At 42.6% G+C, this 18,330-nt stretch overlaps 1 protein-coding gene across 1 annotated transcript; it reads left to right on the forward strand.

The window, feature by feature from the left end:
• Nucleotides 1-6,357: 6,357 nt before the first annotated feature.
• KCNMB4 (potassium calcium-activated channel subfamily M regulatory beta subunit 4) lies at nt 6,358-16,330 on the forward strand. Its single transcript, XM_033951149.1, is given in 5 exon segments — nt 6,358-6,530; nt 6,532-6,597; nt 6,599-6,655; nt 12,282-12,410; nt 16,162-16,330. Coding segments are annotated over 5 exon segments (594 nt in total).
• The last annotated feature ends 2,000 nt before the right edge of the window (nt 16,331-18,330 follow it).

The raw sequence follows: 18,330 nt of genomic DNA on the forward strand, positions 1-18,330 counted from the left end.
ATGATAAACCAAAACATCTCAAAACATAAAGGACTGAATTCTGTATATTGCACATAAGACTGCCTAAGCACTATTCTATTAATGGCATCTAAAGCAATGGCTGTCAGTTAAGATTTGCCTCTTTGCAGATGATACTAAAATCTGGAATAGAGTAAACACCCCTGATGGTGTGACTAACATGAGTAAGGACCTAGCAAAGATTGAAGACTGGCCTGAAATTTGGCAGCTAAGATTTAATGCTAAAAAATGCAAGATCATGCATTTTGGGCTGCAAAAACCTGAAGGAACAGTACAGTTTAGGGGGTGAAGAACTTTTGTGCATGAAAGAGTAGTGGGACTTAGGAATGATAGTATGTGATGATCTTGAGATGACCAAACAGGTCGAAAAGGTGATGGCGAAAGCTAGAAGGATGCTAGAGTGCATAGGGAGAGGTATGACCAATAGGAAATAAGAGGTATTGATGCCCCTGTATAAGACTCTGCTGAGACCTCATTTAGAATATTGTGCACAATTCTGGAGACCACATCTTCAAGAGAGATGAACAGGATGGAGTCGGTCCAGAGGAAGGCTATTAAAATGGTCAGTGGTCTTTGTCATAAAGATCTCAATATGTATACTTTGGAGAAAAGGCGGGAAAGGAGAAATATAATAGAGACATTTAAATATATACATGGCACAAATACGCATGAGGCGAGTCTCATTACATTACATTACTGATTTCTATTCCGCCTCAACCTTGCAGTTCTGGACGGATTACAAAAGAGACAACTGGACATTTCCAGGATAATTTACAGAGAGAATTCTGGTCATTTCCAGGAGAAGTTCCAAGAATAATTGAAAGGAAGCTCTGGAATTAGAGGGCATAGGATGAAGTTAAGAGGTGATAGGCTCAGGAGTAATCTAAGGAAATACTTTTTTATAGATTTGTGGAATAGACTCCCAGAAGTAGTGGTGGACACAGACTGTGTCTGAATTCAAGAAATCTTGGGACAGGCATGTGGAATCAGGGACAGAAAACACCTACTTTACCTGATTGGAACTCACCTTGAGTCACTACTGAAAAATATGTAAGCTAAATCCAAATTCCCTCTAACATAACCAAATCATTCTAATGGTAAACTTTCCGGGATCAACTGTTATCATTTAAGTGAGAATTCAGGTACACCTGTTAGCAATGAATTGCTATAGCCCAGACAGGTATCATGAACTGTGAATAGAAGAAGATCCTTCTCTTCTAAATAGGGATGTAGAATCGTACATAAAACAAGTTTAAGGGAGAGACCATAGATCTTGGGAGGCAAGAAGTGAAAAGTATTGTTCGCATTTTAGAGAATTTAATTTCAACCTGCAATCATAAGAATAGTTAAGCTGGGTCAGATCCCTCTAGCCCAGTATCCTGCTTCCATCAGTGGCCAATCCAGGTCACAAGTACCTGGCAGAAACTCAAATAGTAGCAATATTCCATGCTGCTGATCTCAGGACAAGCAGTGGCTTCCCTCATGTTTTGTCTCATTAGCAGACTATGGACCTTTCCTTCAGGAACTTGTCCGAACGTTTTATAAACCCAGCTATGCTAACTGTAGTGACCACATCCTCCAGCAATAAGTTCCAGTCGCATCTAGGCCAGGTAGTTTCAGCTCAGGTTGCAACCCACAGTTTGGGAAGCCCTGCTCTAGGCAAACATTCAGCTTTTAGTAAGTGCTGATTCTGTAACTGAATCCGTGTAACTAAAAGTGTCAAGAAAATGTTGAACAAAAATACTGTAGATTTCTGGAATGCTCCAAGAACCAGTGATTGTGATCAAGAGACGGACGTCCTACAGAACAGCAAAGGAGCGATTAGACAGGAAAGAAAGAAACCATTTAAGAGCAGTGACTCTTAACCACACTTTGTATAGACGGATGATAGAAGCTGATGATGCACAAGATCAAATGGCTATTTCCAAAGCTAATCTGCTGTTGTCTAGATTAGCAGAGACTACGGGAAATCCCCACAGCCATTCGGGGCAGGAGCGTAGGAAGATCACTACTGCCCCGAAAACCAGCTAGACCACTAGGCAAGGCCGGGATGCCAGGGGAAGGCAGAAGGGAGGCGGGGGTGGGTCAGAGCCGGATATTCGCGGTTTTTCGCCATTCACGGTCCGGCTCTGCCCATATCCCCCGCGAATAAGGAGGGAGACGTGTAGTCTGTGGTCATAATCAGTAGATTGGAGATTTAGTTGTCAAATTTTGCTGCTTGTGTGGCTAGGAGGCCATCATAAAGTTTTTTCCGTTTGACTTCTTTGATAGGAGGGTGCGTGATCTGTGACATCCCCTAAGGTTGTCTCTTGGCATTCACTTTAATCTTGTGTCCCTTTGACCAGCGCTTATCCAAGGGTTAGCTGTAAATTGTTCCCTTTACACTGATGATAATCAGTTAATTGGCAGAAACAGACTCTGGCACCTTCGTAATAATTCCCTGGATGCACTTGCATAATGACTGGCACAACAGAAGCTTGTTTTGAGTACTCTTAAATCAGAGGACACTGGTTTTCCAGGAAAAATACCTATTCAGTTCTTGCTCCTCTTAATGGAATTCGTGTTGCCTTAAAAAAAATTGTTACCATTCTTGGGATCTGCATGGAATCGGATCCAATTTTGTCCCCTCAGATCTCATCTACAGTTTGGCCTTCCTTCTTAGCCATGAAGAAAATCTGTCATCTTAGATACCTGCTATCATTATTCTTAAATAGCTGGACTATTGTAACTCAATTTAGAATGGGTTGGAATACTTCTTATAGAACATACAGGGGAGAAAAGCCTTTCCTTGGACATCGAGCTTTAGAAAGTGCTGTTGACAGAATTAGAGCAAAGATTGTTGATCCATATATCAAACTAGTGTCTCGTACTGCACAGCCAGCAAGACTACAGACCCCCGATGTAGGCGTTTGTGCCAAAACCCGACCCTTATTGGGTCCTGGAGTAAAGATTTGTTTGCTATCCTAATTTTGAGGACCTCTTGGTCCTTTTTTTTGCTTTGATTTGTGTACTCTGGATTCCCTCTCCTTCATCCCTCAACTTTCAGAGTCCAAACTCTTGTATTAAATGAGCAATTGTAATCCTCCACACTCCTTAGTGTCCAAAATGCAAATCAGCTCAAAGATGGCACAGCAAACACTTTACTCAGCTGCTAAATGTAACACACAAAATGCATCTTGCAATGATGAAAAAGCAGGAGAGTCCCACCAGATTCGCCTGACTCTTCTTCAAGTTCACAGGCTCACTACAATTTTGACCAAAAGATCCAAAAGGCTCTTAAAATTCATCCATTCCTTGCAATGTTGACAAAAAAAAGCCAATATGCTGTGTGCATCACCATTGATCTTATTGCTCCCTGTGGTGTGCCTCAAATGGAACATAACACTACATCTTGCAGCTTACTGGCATTTTTAGCCAAAATTGCAGAGCATAGATGAGCAGTGTACAGCTATACAAATGATAGGAAAAAGTGGATAACTCCAGCTCCCTCCCCTTTCCTTAGTTCATTATACAGCAGGTACAAACAGACATTCTTCTTTTTCCTGTTTTCTCAGTTCTCTTATTTCCTATTTCTAGTGAAATGGATGGTAAGTGCTGGACAAGGAGAAGAAGAGAGGGGATGATGCTGGACAAATGGGTGGAAGGGATGGGAGAGAACAGAGAAGGGAGGGGGTCATGCTGGACGGAGGAGGGGATGAAAACCAAAAGGAAGATGCTGACTGAGTACGGGGAGGAGAGGAAAGAAAAGAGTGGAAAAGGAGATGCTGGATCAGGAAAAGGAAAAAAGAGAGGGGCACAGATTTATAGGTTGCAGGGGATGTCAGGAACCCTAGCACTGGGCCTAAATTTCTCTATGAAATCTCAAGGCCATGGATCATTTCTCTTGTAATATCAGGGAAGCACTTGTGCCATGTTACACTGCATCCAGAACATTCCCTCAGGGAGAAATATACTGCTCTGTTTATGGTAATGTGTTTTATACATTTGTATGTATTTTCATTGGTTTCCGTTTAACATATATTTCTTCAAATTTCTACATTATTTTGCCTAAAGTATTTTCTTTAAAATTCATTTTCCCTGTTTCTTCTTTCTTGGCTCTTTAGGTGGGAATGTGTGTACAGAGGTACATAAACTTTCTAAAATTAAAGTTGTGCTTTCTTTTCGTGTATTTGTTTTCTAGATGGGGGAGGGGGTTAACTTTTATTTTGGGTTTGATCTCAGTTTATTGTGTCCGTCTCCTGCTTCAGTCTGCAGCTCATGAACTGATCTTTAAGGAGGTTCATAGAAGCATAACGCTGCGGGACAAAGCCTACCTGATCAGCCCCTATGAGCCCGGGTAAGAACAAATTTAGACAGGCCGCCAGAATAGCTGCCAGGAGCTTAACATCTTGGTTCAACAGCGAAATCGGGCGATAGGACCCGACCTGGGCTGGATTCTTCCCCGGTTTAGGTAGCAATGTAATATGAGCTAAATTACAGCAGGGACCCGAATCAGCAGTGGCGAGGAAATTAAAATAGTTCCCCAAAGGCAGAGAGAGAAGATCAGGGAAATAGTTTATAGTATTCCGGACCAAACCCATCAGGGCCCGGAGACTTGGCAGCAGAGGATGCGGCAGCCTCTTTTTGCTTAATCTTTAAGGCCAAGATTTTATAAATCGTGCTGGCGGCAGTGGCCGCTTAAAAACGGCCGCCGATTGCAAGTCAATCACGTGACGGCGCCACTTACAGAATCGCAGCTTCGGGAATGTAGGTCAGGGTTTTTGAGGCCTACATTTCTGCCACCAAACGTTCACATGAATCGCGCCTAAGGAGATGATTTGAGATGCCTAACGCCGCTTCTAGCATTAGCCACACCTACAGTGGCATTAGGCGTGGTAAAATGTCTGTAGGAGCGTTGCAAGCGCCTACAGTTTTTGTTTTGAAATACTTTTAATTGTTTTTAAATGGCGTTGTCAACTTGTTAGGCGCCAGTAGTGCCTAATTTAAGGTGCTATTTATAGAATACTGGCCTAAAAGTCAGTCCCTGCTGTTACGTAGAGTAGGCGTATTCTCCCTCTCTTGCTTTTTCCAGTTGCATTGACCAAGGTTCAGTACATTTTTAATTTAAAAAAAAAAAAATACAAATGAAATTGAATTAAACAAGGGAGTCCTGATTGTTTTTCATAAATAGTATAAATATATTGAATCTACCACCCTCTAACTTATAACAAACACATATTTCAACAGACAACCCAGGCAAATGCCCTTGTTGCCCCGAAAACCTGGATAATCAGTTCCACATTGTCCAGTGTTTTATTTGCCAAACTGGTGCTTCGTGGATTAAACTCCTGCTTTCATGATAAGATCTTGTTCTCTTTTGAATAACAACTGACAAAATGTTTAAGCCAGCCCAACACAATCTTGCGTTTCGCCACACAGGCGTCCTCAGGAGCTGAAGCCACTTCAGGTTTTCACTGTATTTTTCTCTCTATAATCACTTAGGCTCAAAAACCACGTCTCCCCTCTGGAAGGAATAAACCGAACTAGAGGGGAGACATGGTTTTTGAGCCCATCTCCCCTCTGGAAGGAATAAACCGAACTAGAGGGGAGACATGGTTTTTGAGCCCGTCTCCCCTCTGGAAGGAATAAACCGAACTAGAGGGGAGACATGGTTTTTGAGCCCGTCTCCCCTCTGGAAGGAATAAACCGAACTAGAGGGGAGACATGGTTTTTGAGCCCTGCGGTTGCTGTGATTAACAAATGTGATTATAGAGAGAAAAAAATACAGTGAAAACCTGAAGTGGCTTCAGCTCCTGAGGACATCTGTGTGGCGAGACGTAAGATTGTGTTGGGCTGGCTTGAACATTTTGTCAGTTGTTATTGAAGAGAGGACAAGATCTTATCATGAAAGCAGGAGTTTAATCCATGAAGCACCAGTTTGGCAAATAAAACACTGGACAATGTGGAACTGATTATCCAGGTTTTCAAGGCAACAAGGACATTTGCCTGGGTTGTCTGTTGAAATATGTGTTTGTTATAAGTTAGAGGGTGGTAGATTCAATATATTTATAATATTTATGAAAAAGTAAGGTTGATTAATAAGTTATTAATGGTGTGTGCATATATGTATTAGTTCTCTTCTTCTAAATAGGGGAAGATTTGTATTTGAATACGTCCTTTAGTATTGATATTGATCATTTCCTAGGAATGATTGTTCTTTTCCCGATCAAAGATTGTGTTGGAGTTAATCCCCGGCAAACGGTGCTCCACTTCAGCGGCTCTCCTCATTGGCAGGGCAAGAGTTGGGCGGCTCTAGCCCCAAGCTATAAAAGTGAAAGTGGCCGCGGTGGGGATGGGGCGATGGTGAAGCTGCGGCTGCCCAGCGGCTATTCAGAAGCGGAGCACAGAAACCTGCGCCTGGGCTGCTTCTTGATGGGCTCTGGGCTCGCGTCACTTGTCGTCCTGGGCTTCTGCTGGCTCCGTCCCGCCCGGCAGGACCTGCGGGGCCAGGCGGCCACCAGCATGGTGCGCTTGCTGCACCTTCAGCTGTGGCGCCACCTGCTGGGGAACCTCGCTCTACCCCTGCCTGCAGGTCTATGTTAGCCAACTCCAGCGCCCTGCTGGACCCGGACGAGCCGCAGCTCCTGTGCAACCCTAAGGTAAGGAGGGGGCAGTGTTCAAATCCCACTTTTTTTTTAAACTGCTTTCAACTCTTAACTTTCCCTCGCTGCTGTCCGATACCTAGACCCACTATAAACTCCCCAACCTTGAAATGTTCTATTAGATTGTAAGCTCTTCTGAGCAGGGACTGTCTATTGTATGTTAAAATGTACAGTGCTGCGTACACCTTTCAGTGCTATAGAAATAGTAAATAGTAGTAGTAGACCCCTGTTCATTAAGGTACCGGGAACTAACACCCCTTTTCTTGGGAGCCAAAAGGGAAAGTGTCTACCCTTAATGGCTCAAAAAATAGCAGCACAGATGCCTTTTTAGAAACCTCCCTTGTTCCCACTTTTCCATTCTTGGTCTTTCTCGCTACACAAGGGCTGCTTATGGTTCCTTCCTTGAAAATTATAGGAACCAGACGTCATGACATTTTTTCAGTTATGGCCCCCCTTACCTGGAATACTCTTCCCTTATACATCAGAGAAGTTAAAGATCTTAATTTATTTAAAATCAATTTAAAAACTTTTCTTTTTAAAGCTTCTTTTAATCTCTAAAATAACTCTTTTTACCCATTTTTATCCCAATCCCAATGTTTTTCCCCTTACTAGACACTCTCTCTCTTTTCATTAGGTAAACAGTATTTTGTAACTTTTGCCCTCCTTTGTCCTTCCCCAAATGTATTCTAGTTCGTCTGTATTGTCAGTCTGTTGTTTACCCCCCTTTTAATGTTGTATACCATATATTTTCAATGTTACTCGCTTAGTATGTAATAAGCGATTTATCAAATTTAAATAAACTTGAAACTTAGTAGCAAGGAACTTTTCCTCTTCCCTACATGCCCTGGAGACAGCTAAATACCCTCTGGGGAAATCTGGCAGCTGCCTCTGAAACCGTTGCATTTCGAATCCAATCTAGCCGTCATGATTTGTCACCAATTTCTGTAGGGCAAGATCCCTGAATTCTTTAACAATAAGATGTCTGGTTATCAACCAACAAGAACATTGCGATTGGAAAATTCGGCACCGCTGAAGACAAGCGTCAACCCCAAACACGTGGAAACTGAGGCAAGGACCTTCTCATGTGCAGGAGTTAAACTGTCTAATTCCCTTGTTGGGCAAATTCAGAAAGTTACTTAAAACACAATTATTGGTTAATGCATTTTTTTGAATATTGATTACACTTGTTTGATGATTTGCTGAAAGAATTGAATCCTTCTGTTTCTATTTGTCTTAATTTGTTTTAACATTTTATATATGTAACAGTTTTGTAAACCGTTTTGGCATAAAACGGTATAGAAATTATTAAAATAAATATCTATTTAGCTTTATATCCCGTCCTGCCAGAAAGCTCAGAACAGGAGTTAACAGAGAGAGTTACTTATACAGACAAAGGGGGGTCCAAGTTAACCAACATTGAGAGGGGTCGGAGACCTGGTTACTGACACAGACTTTTCAAGTCCATTAAAGGACTCTTTAAGTTGCCAACATAAACATTTGTACACTGCAAAACCTTCCAGTTCTCTGAAGTACAAAGCATCGATCTTCCAGATAAGTTGCATGCAAGATGGATTCAAGAGAATCCAGGAGGGCTGGAGCTGGAGCGTTGCAGAAAACAGCGCTGAAATCCCAGCCTTGCCACACTTTGCCACGCTAGTATTCCAGAAGGACATTTGGGCACCCAAGTGTTCATACACAATAAACTGTTGCCTCCCATTTTTAGGAGCACCTTAAATGTAGAATTTCCCCCACACCCAGACATATGACTTTATTAGAGAATGACACGGGGACAAATTTTTCCCTGTTCCCATGGGAATTAATTTTCCTGTCCTGTCCCCGCGAGTTATTTTCCTGTCGCTGCCCCATTCCTGCCAGCTCCGTCCTCATCTGCACAAGCCTCAAATGCTTTAAAATCCTAAGTAGCAACATTCTAGAGGTCAGATTGTGATGTCATAATGCCTCATTCCACCAATGCCTAAGCTCCGTCCTCATCCTCACAAGCCTCAAACACTTGAAAATCCTAAGTAGCAACATTCTAGAGGTCAGATTGTGATGTCATAATGCCTCATTCCACCAATGCCTAAGCTCCGTCCTCATCCTCACAAGCCTCAAACACTTTAAAATCCTAAGTAGCAACATTCTAGAGCTCAGATTGTGATGTCATAATGCCTCATTCCACCAATTCCTAAGCTCCGTCCTCATCCTCACAAGCCTCAAACACTTGAAAATCCTAAGTAGCAACATTCTAGAGGTCAGATTGTGATGTCATAATGCCTCATTCCACCAATGCCTAAGCTCCGTCCTCATCCTCACAAGCCTCAAACACTTGAAAATCCTAAGTAGCAACATTCTAGAGGTCAGATTGTGATGTCATAATGCCTCATTCCACCAATGCCTAAGCTCCGTCCTCATCCTCACAAGCCTCAAACACTTGAAAATCCTAAGTAGCAACATTCTAGAGGTCAGATTGTGATGTCATAATGCCTCATTCCACCAATGCCTAAGCTCCGTCCTCATCCTCACAAGCCTCAAACACTTGAAAATCCTAAGTAGCAACATTCTAGAGGTCAGATTGTGATGTCATAATGCCTCATTCCACCAATGCCTAAGCTCCGTCCTCATCCTCACAAGCCTCAAACACTTGAAAATCCTAAGTAGCAACATTCTAGAGGTCAGATTGTGATGTCATAATGCCTCATTCCACCAATGCCTAAGCTCCGTCCTCATCCTCACAAGCCTCAAACACTTGAAAATCCTAAGTAGCAACATTCTAGAGCTCAGATTGTGATGTCATAATGCCTCATTCCACCAATGCCTAAGCTCCGTCCTCATGTGCAGGAGCCTCAAACGCTTTAAAACCATAATGCTCGAAGCTTGTGTGGTTGAGGCAGAGCTTACAGGAATGGGACAGGGACAAAACTCATAGGAACAGGATGGGAAAATTGAGTTCCTGTGGGGACGGGGAACAATTTGTCCCTGTGTTGTTCTCTAGGCTTTATTTCAGAGCACACAGTGCAGTCCTTACGCAAATCGAAGTGCTCAGATCTTGAGGATGGTAGATTCAGTTTGCAATCTGTGGTTTCTGTGGATTGGAACAGGCTAGTAGAATCATTTCTTAAGATTTTGTATTAGGGGGAGGTGGGTTATTTTGGGGTGTCAGCCAGCACTCATGGATCATCTAAGGAGGGAGTGTCCCTCGATTTAAAGAGTTGTGTTTCTAAGCAGCTTAAACCTTTGTCTTCATTTTCACATCTTCCCTTGTAGATCCATGCTCTAGTCCTTTCTGTCAGCTGGTTTCATAGAATGTCGCCTAATTCTAGGGCTAAAAGTGAATGGAGAAGCTGAAGCATTTAGGAGTAAAATGCACATGCTTAATTTCTAGTTTAACCCTAGGAATATATCTCAAGGCTGGAGGGTACCCTGGAGAGGAGGAAGTTGGCCTCTGGAGGGGATCATTTCCCTTTTCTGATGCTGTAATCAATTTGTCCTCTGCAATGTTTTTGGAAGCGGAAGCAGAGCTTGCTGGAGCAGTAGTGTGGCATGAGACACTGATGCTTCCAGGCGGCCTCCCGTTTTGCCTACCACTTCTGATGGCCATGACTGCAGGGGCTCTCCTTTCTCTGTCCCAGTTCCTTGTTTTGTGTCCTAGGGCTCCTCATAGGTCTGTTGTTTTATCACACTCAACAGTACAAAGACGGTTTTCAGAGAGATTTCTACAGGTAGCTAATACTTTTAAAAATCATTTATATGCCGCATATCCTACAATTCTATATGGATTACAAATTATTCCCTAACTGTCCCAGTGGGCTCCCACCCTAACTAATGTTCCTGGGGCAATGGGGACTAAGGAGTAGTGTGGGATAATACTTTTGCAACTAGATTACCTTGGGGTGAAATGATCCCTCCCAGACTGGATAAAAATACATGCTTACCTTTATCATAATTGTCTTTGCACCCTTTGGACCATCAGAACCATCTTTTCCTGTCGTGAGTCACGTACTGCACTTTGGATGTCTAATCCGGCCCCAGCCATTTTTTTCCCCCAGTCTCCCTTTTCTTCACTCCTTTGGCACTTCCAGACATCGCTATTTTTATCAACCAATTGTCTTCCATCCTGCAGATATGTCCAATATCATCAATTTCCTGTTCAAATCCTCTGATCTTTCTCTTGCTCACTAAATCCTTCCAACTTATTTGCTTTATTGCCCTTCATTTCAAATGTGATCAGGTTCAGAGCGCCCACTTTCATTTTTAGAGTCCAGGACTCACGTGTGCATACCTATTTATTTATTTAAAACATTGTGAATTGTTGGATCTTGTTGGATCAACATTCATATATTTTTTTTGATCCCCCCCCAACTACGATTTTTTCTTGAGGTTAAAGGGGTAACGCTGTCCAGTGCTCCTACAGTGGAATAAGGTCTAGTTTTCATTTATTTGAAGAAGTAACACTGCATTTTTGTATTATAAATTTCTGTATAATATAGGACCCTACTAATGTGAATTGCTTTTCCAATAATGTGGACTTTTTGAGAGACGATTGATACTGTAATGGAAGTTGTTTAATTCTCTTCTTTCCCTTTTCTTTTTAATTAATGTGTTTAATCTCTCTTTCCTATATACATACTGTATGAATGTATATTTATAAAATTAAATAAATAATAATAATAATTTAAAAAAAACAACATTTTGAATCCGCCTTTATCCAAGGCAGCTTACAAATTTCCATGACAATAAGATTACAAAATAAAAAGACATACATCAATAAAGGAAAATACAGAGTTACAATAGTCTACATAGCCACAATATGACTGCATTCAAACTGTTCCTAAGTACCATCATTCTTCAATTTAATAAACCATTTACCTATAAAAACCTAACTCAACCACTGTTATTTATATATATTTACTTTTTAATAAAGCTTGAACAAACAGGTAAATTGCAGAAGCTTTCTACAAAGACATAATGTTCCTGATAATGCATTCCACAACTGTGGACCAGCTAACGAGAAGCAAGAACTCTTCATTCGAACATATCAAATCTTTTTCTCTCCCTTTTTGTCCAGCAATGTAGACATCGTTTTTCAGATGCATTAAAAAGTTGTTTCTGGGGCAGTGCCCTTAAAAGGGCAACTTCATCCCATGGTTTTACCACTGAGGCTCACTGTTGGACATCAAGACCACCATTTTCAGGCTGACACTGCAATGAGCAACATCAACTGAAGATCGTTCCTTCACCCACTACAGTATCGGGGACTCCAGTAAAAGTTGGATTGGGGGAGTGGGGATGAGGATTGTCTGCCTCGTCTGTAGTGAGGTGATTGGAGAGATCTAAGTGTGAGTCACATGATGATTGGGGGGTGGGGGTGGGGAATTCTGGTTGCAATGGAAAGGGTTAGCCGATCGTGTGGTTAGGTAAGTCGGGTGTTTATCCATGAACATATTTTTCTTTCCTTTTGTGACTTGCAGCATTAAAAAAAAACCTGCACTGAAACAAAAACTTTTAAAAAGAAAATGAAAAACCTGCAAACAAACTTAATTTTATATATATATATATTTTTGTTTTTGCTTGCATGCTCCTAGAAAATATACCGTGTCTCATCCTGGGTGCAAATAAACAACCGTGTTCATATATTCCCCCTTGTGAAAGAGATGACCACAAGAACTCTGAAAACGTGCTGCACGATTTGAAATACTGGAGGGAAGAAATTGGTTCTCGGTCGTTTATCTGCTACATTGATCAACATCAAAGGTAACTCATCCTCTACCGTTGTGTGTTGTGTGCCACAGGGTTCCCTCTCTTCCCAAACCCAGTGGGGGGGGGGGGGTGCCATGTCGGTGGGGGGCACCGGCTTCTCTCCGCCCCCACCCCTGCCTCTTCACACTCCTCCCCCTTCCCTTCCCCCGTACCTCTGTGCTCACCACCGTGAGCGACAACTTCAACGTGCTCCTCGCGACCGCGCCGTGTCTCCCGCTGACATCACTTCCCGGGTGCCGCGCAGAGGAGGCGATGGCGGAGAGAGAGCAGACAGGGTCGCGAGGGGCATGTTGTAGTTCCTGTTGCTCGCGTGCATGGCAGGGGAGATTGGGGAAAGGGAGGCGTGCCACCGCCCTGGGCGCCTCTCGCCACATCACTGCCCCGAGCCTTGTCCGGGATGAGGCCATTTGAAAGACTGCATGGTCTGCTTTCAGTTCAAGCTTATTCAAACGTGCTTTTCCACATAGAGCTCAAGGTAAGTTCTCACTAAAGTAATAATAATAATAGTTTATTCTTATATACCGCCATACCCAGCGAGTTCAAGGCGGTTTACATCGAATTAGCTTAGGATCTGCATAGACAGGCAGATTTACAATTATTTATCAGAATTTCAGCTTTAATCGAACTAGACAGAGGATGTGGAGAGTAGGGAAAAAGGAGAAGGCCTCATGAGGGAGGCGGAGGGGGGGGGAGTTATTGTCGGGGGGGGGGGGGGGACACTTCGGGTCTTGTTTGCTGAATAGGTAGGTTTTAAGTAATTTTCTAAAGCCGAGGTAAGTGGGGGCCTCGAGTATCATTTGTGCTAGCCATGGGTTCAGCTTAGCTGCTTGGAAGGCAAAAGTTTTGTCCAGGAATCTTTTGAGGTGACAAAGTTTGAGCGAAGGGAAGGCGAACAACTGAATACGACGGGATTTCTTGTTGGTGCGATAGAGGTTGAACATAAGAACATAAGAAGTTGCCCCCGCTGAGTCAGACCAGAGGTCCATCTTGCTCAGTGGTCCGCTCCCGCGGTGGCCCATCAGGCCTAGTGCCTGAACAGTGATCCCTGATTAATTTTATAACTTACCTCTAATCCCATCCCTATAATCTACCTCTACTCTTATCTGTACCCCTCAATCCCTTTGTCTTCCAAGTATCTATGCAAAGCTTCTTTGAACCCCTGTAGCGTGCTCCTGTTTATCACACTAAATAGCTTATGCAAAATTAGTTACCTATTATTTGTTGAAGGTATATTGCTCTATGTAATGCACAACATATTTAAAATACAGTATCATAAGACTGAGACAAAAAACAGTGGAAAGTCAAATATAGAATAGAATGTATTCAAGAGCAAAGTAATTTTGTTTGCATTTATTCATAAACAGACGCGACAAGGGTCTTGCTTCACCTGCTTCAGGGGTCCAAAGATGTCTATAACAACAAAAAATAACCAAAATGCAAAATCAATAAAATAGGCACGTTCATAGACTAAGGTTTCCTTTTACGAAGGTGTGCTAACGGTTTTAGCGTACGCACTGGGCTAGCGGGGGTTGATGTAACTTGGTGAGGAACCATTTACAGCCTTGTAGCAGAAGCATGCGAATTTGAAAAGGACTCTAGACTCGAATGGCAGCCAGTGAAGTTGGTGGTAGAATGGGGTGACGTGTTCCCATTTCTTTAGGCCAAAGATGAGGCGCACGGCGATATTTTGGATTATTTTTAGTCTCCTGGTTGTTTTCTTCGTGGCGTTAAGGTATATGATGTTGCAATAATCTAGGATGCTGAGGATGGAGGATTGTACAAGAAGGCGGAAGGAAGTGTCATTGAAGTATTTTTTTATAGTGCGAAGTTTCCAAAGTACAGAGAAGCTTTTCCTGACGATGAGGTCGGTGTGATTTTCTAGGGAAAGATTTTTGTCCAGTGTGACTCCCAGGATTTTTAAGGTTGGTTCGAGGGGGAAGGTCATTCCTTTCAGTTGAATTGTAGCTTCTTTGATTTTGTCATTGGGGGTGGCTAGGAAGAATTTAGTACACACAGAAAAAGCAGAAAACGTTGTATTTTGATGCCGTGAGCCGCTTTGTCCTATTGGCTAGCTAAAACGGTATATCGAGAATCAATAAACAAATTACTTTTGGGTACAGGAGGTATTTCCCCCCTAGTCTTAGAGAACTTGCAATTTAAGTTTGTACCTGAAGCAATGAAGGGGTTAAGTGACTTGCCCCATATTCAGTAGGGGCCACAGTGCGAAATGAAGCCGTCCTCCCTGGATCTCAGCCTGTTGCTTTAACCACTAGGCTGCTCCTTCGGTTCTAGAAAAGAAGCCCATAACTCATTTTGAAGGTTTTGTTTGTCTCCTCCTTGGCTTGAGTGTTCAGTTGCTGGTCTGCTGTTGGCAAGCTCTGATTTACCATTGTAATAAAAGATTAAAAAAAAAACAACAACCCATGCACACACACACAAGACAGACAAATGTTCATATTGCTGATTCAGTTAAAGTTTCACCGGAGTATTCCTGCAATGGCTCATGAAACAACTGCGTAACGTCAGGGAAAAAAATATTCTACAGTAAAAATACATTAATTTGACCTCACAATTGGATACATGGGCAGTGAGTCAGAAAATGAAATAATCAAATTCTTGCCTCTAGATGATTTTTGTAGAATGTAATGGAGATGTTTTCTGGTTGAGATGCTAATGACATGTTTAATATTCTCTAAATCTTACAGTCCACATTTTATTTTATTTTGCTCCCTCCGTTGTCGGTTCTGCAGAATTTTCTGAGTTAATATCTTGTGCCACAGGAGCCACCTCTAAGGGTGCAGAGCATCCCCAATTTCGAGCAAACATAAGCAAAACTTTAAAACGTCCAAGTTGGCACTTGGATATCCTAATAGCATGGACGTTCAAGTGCCAAGCAGGGCCTTAGGCCCCTCCCCCTGCATACCAAGATGCATTGGGAGGAGGAAGGCCTGTCATTCTCAGCACACAACCCTGTAGGCAGGAGGGTGTGTGCTTCCCTCCTGCCAATTTATCTTTGGAAGATATTGGGGGGGAAGGGTGTCCAGGGATGTGGAAGGAGGGTCCAGAAATGTTGTGGGATGTGTGTGTGTGTGTGTGGGGGGGGGGGGTCCAGGGATGTCAAGGGGGATCTGGGGATGTCAGGGGGAGGGGTGTAGGGCTCTTCAGCTCAGCTGATCCTGGCAGAGGGAATCCCCATCAGCTGAGCTAACAGGAATTCCCAAAACTGGCTCAGCTGATGGGGATTCCTCTGCCATGATCAGACAAGGTAGTTGGGCACATCTGCAAGACTTGCTTTTGTGAATTTTAATGTGGACGTTTTTATTTTTGAAAATGGCCAAAAAAGATAGACGTCCTAAGGACCAAAACTTAAACCTAGGTCATTTTCAAAAATAACAGCTTAAACGTCTGGCAGTTTTGAAAATGGACTTTTTATTCTGCTGGGTTTGTGGACGTCTTGCCCCAAACGTCCAACTTCAGAGGTCCTCTCGAAAATGCCCCTCATTGTGTCCAGGAAGGGGTCATTGTGTTAAGTTTAGCGACCCCCAATCACTTTGAAAAGTCGGCATCTATGTCTTGTGTTGAATGAGAAAGATTCGGAGCTAGCTCTCTGTCCCTTAGAGAATTATGCCCGTGCTTTCATTGACTGCACGCCTTTAACTTTTGCCGGCTCAAAGTTGGACTTCTTCCTGCATGCTCCAGGACCATTTCCCTCCATGTGCTGACGTCTCTCTTCTCTCTCCTGCAGGCCGGACGATATGCTGTTGAGGCGGACTCATGATGAAAAGATCCTCCTCCACTGTTTCCTCTGGCCACTAGTCGCTTGCCTTCTGGGGGTCCTCCTTGTGGTCCTGACCGTCTGTACAAGGAACCTTGCTATCAGAGCGGAAGCCATTGAAAAGAGAAAATGTTCCTAAAAGCAACTGGAACTGAAAACCAAAGAAAACGCTTGAGAGGTCTGTGTTGTGTCTCTCCCCCCCCCCCCCCCATCCTTCCAAACCTCCTGCCAGCTGTTGTATGAATCTCTGCATCTGGGCAGAAGATTATTGCTCTAAGGTTCTGTAAAACACATTCTTTATAGACTTCAGTATTGTGCAATTGAGCTCAAATGTTTGATCTTAAAATTCTGGCAGATGGCTTAGCGATGCAGGATTACTGCACTGGAGGCTTTAAATTTGTCTTTTGAGTGTTAATAAGCTCCAGTGTTTAAATGTGCAGTACTAGATTCGGTTTTTAACTATTTAAACAAGAACCTTGCTTTAGTGGTTGGAAACATGCTTTGCTTGTAGTTTGAGAAAGAATTAAATATTATTGTCTTCTCATGAGGGGAAGCAAGTAGACCTTTTGGAAGCGGGTGCCATGTCTGGAAAGGTGAGTAAAAAAGTTATGCACAGGAAGAAGCCCAAGTTGGGTAAAGCTAGGATCGGTTTTTGATCATTTGCATGATGCAAAGAGGACTTTACACACCACAACGATCTTGCAGCATGGAAGGCTTTGAGCCACATAACTTCCAACTTTGGCTAGCTTGTGAACCTACAATGCAAACGTGACATTTTCCCTTTCACGTTTCAAAAAATTTCCGTTCCCATTTGGTGGGATTCATTTTAAAATTCAGGTGCAAATGACTGAAAGCTCTGAGATTAGTATTTAAAAGTCAGATTAAAAATGGAAGAAAAGCGACAAACAAAACGATGAGGCTGGTTTGAAAAGTTTGATAAAAAAACCCAGGAAGTTGAACAATGTGATCTTCATCGAGGGCTTTACACCGAGTCCAATAAGATTCCAGTTTTTTCATAAGCTCTGGTTGCTTTGTATTCTAGGGATATGGGTCTGTTCAATTTAAAGTCTGAAGGAAGTTACACCTCACCCGAAGTATTGCGTTCAATTCTGGTCTCCTTATCTCAAGAAAGATATACTGGCGCTAGAAAAGGTTCAAAGAAGAGCAACCAAGATGACAAAGGGGATGGAACTCCTCTCATATGAGGAAAGACTAAAGAGGTTAGGGCTCTTCAGCTTGGAAAAGAGGGGAGATAGGATTGAAGTCTACAAAATCCTGAGTGGTGTAGAACGGGTACAAGTGGATCGATTTTTCACTCCGTCAAAAATTACAAAGACTAGGGGGACACCCGATGAAGTTACAGGGAAATACTTTTAAAACCAATAGGAGGAAATATTTTTCCACGCAGAATAGTTAAGCTTTGGAATGCGTTGCCAGAGGTTGTGGTAAGAGCGGATAGCGTAGCTGGTTTTGTTGTTGTTTTTTTAAAGATAATAATGTTTTAAAAGTTAATAAAGAAATTTGATAGGAAATTCTGTATTTTATCAGAAGCCAGTGTGCCTTTTCTAGGTGTTAGCCAGAGCCCCTCTTTCCCTTACTAAGGATAATAGAACTTAGGAGTTGTTTTATCAGACAGGTCTATATTTGTGGTTTATTGAATGACCACCTGTGGCCTGTGGTCATACTTGTACCTCCAGTCCATACATAAATATACTGAAGTTTGGACTCCTGAAGAAGGCGCATTTATGCTAAAAAAACACAGGCCGTGTTCAGTCAGTACTTTTCCAGAACTTGATTTAAGATCCCTTTGGAAACATCTCTCCATCTCTACTTTGTAGTTGTGTACCCCCTTGCCAGTCAGGTGCTCAGGATATCCACAATGAAAATGCATAAACTTGATTTGCATACACTGCCTCTGTTATATGCAAATTTATTTCATGCATATTCCTCGTGGATATCCTGAAAACCTGACCGGCAACTAGTGGAGAAACTCTGGTGTAATGGGCAGGAAATCCATGAAATTCAAACTGGGCTGCGTATTTATCCCGCCATACTTTCCCCTCCAAGAGATGTCTCTTCCTATCACTGTCAGTCACTGCCAAACACTGTGGGATATGCAAAAGGCAATGTCCTAATTAA

This window comes from Geotrypetes seraphini, chromosome 7 (assembly GCF_902459505.1).
Source record: "Geotrypetes seraphini chromosome 7, aGeoSer1.1, whole genome shotgun sequence".
Lineage (NCBI taxonomy): Eukaryota > Metazoa > Chordata > Amphibia > Gymnophiona > Dermophiidae > Geotrypetes > Geotrypetes seraphini.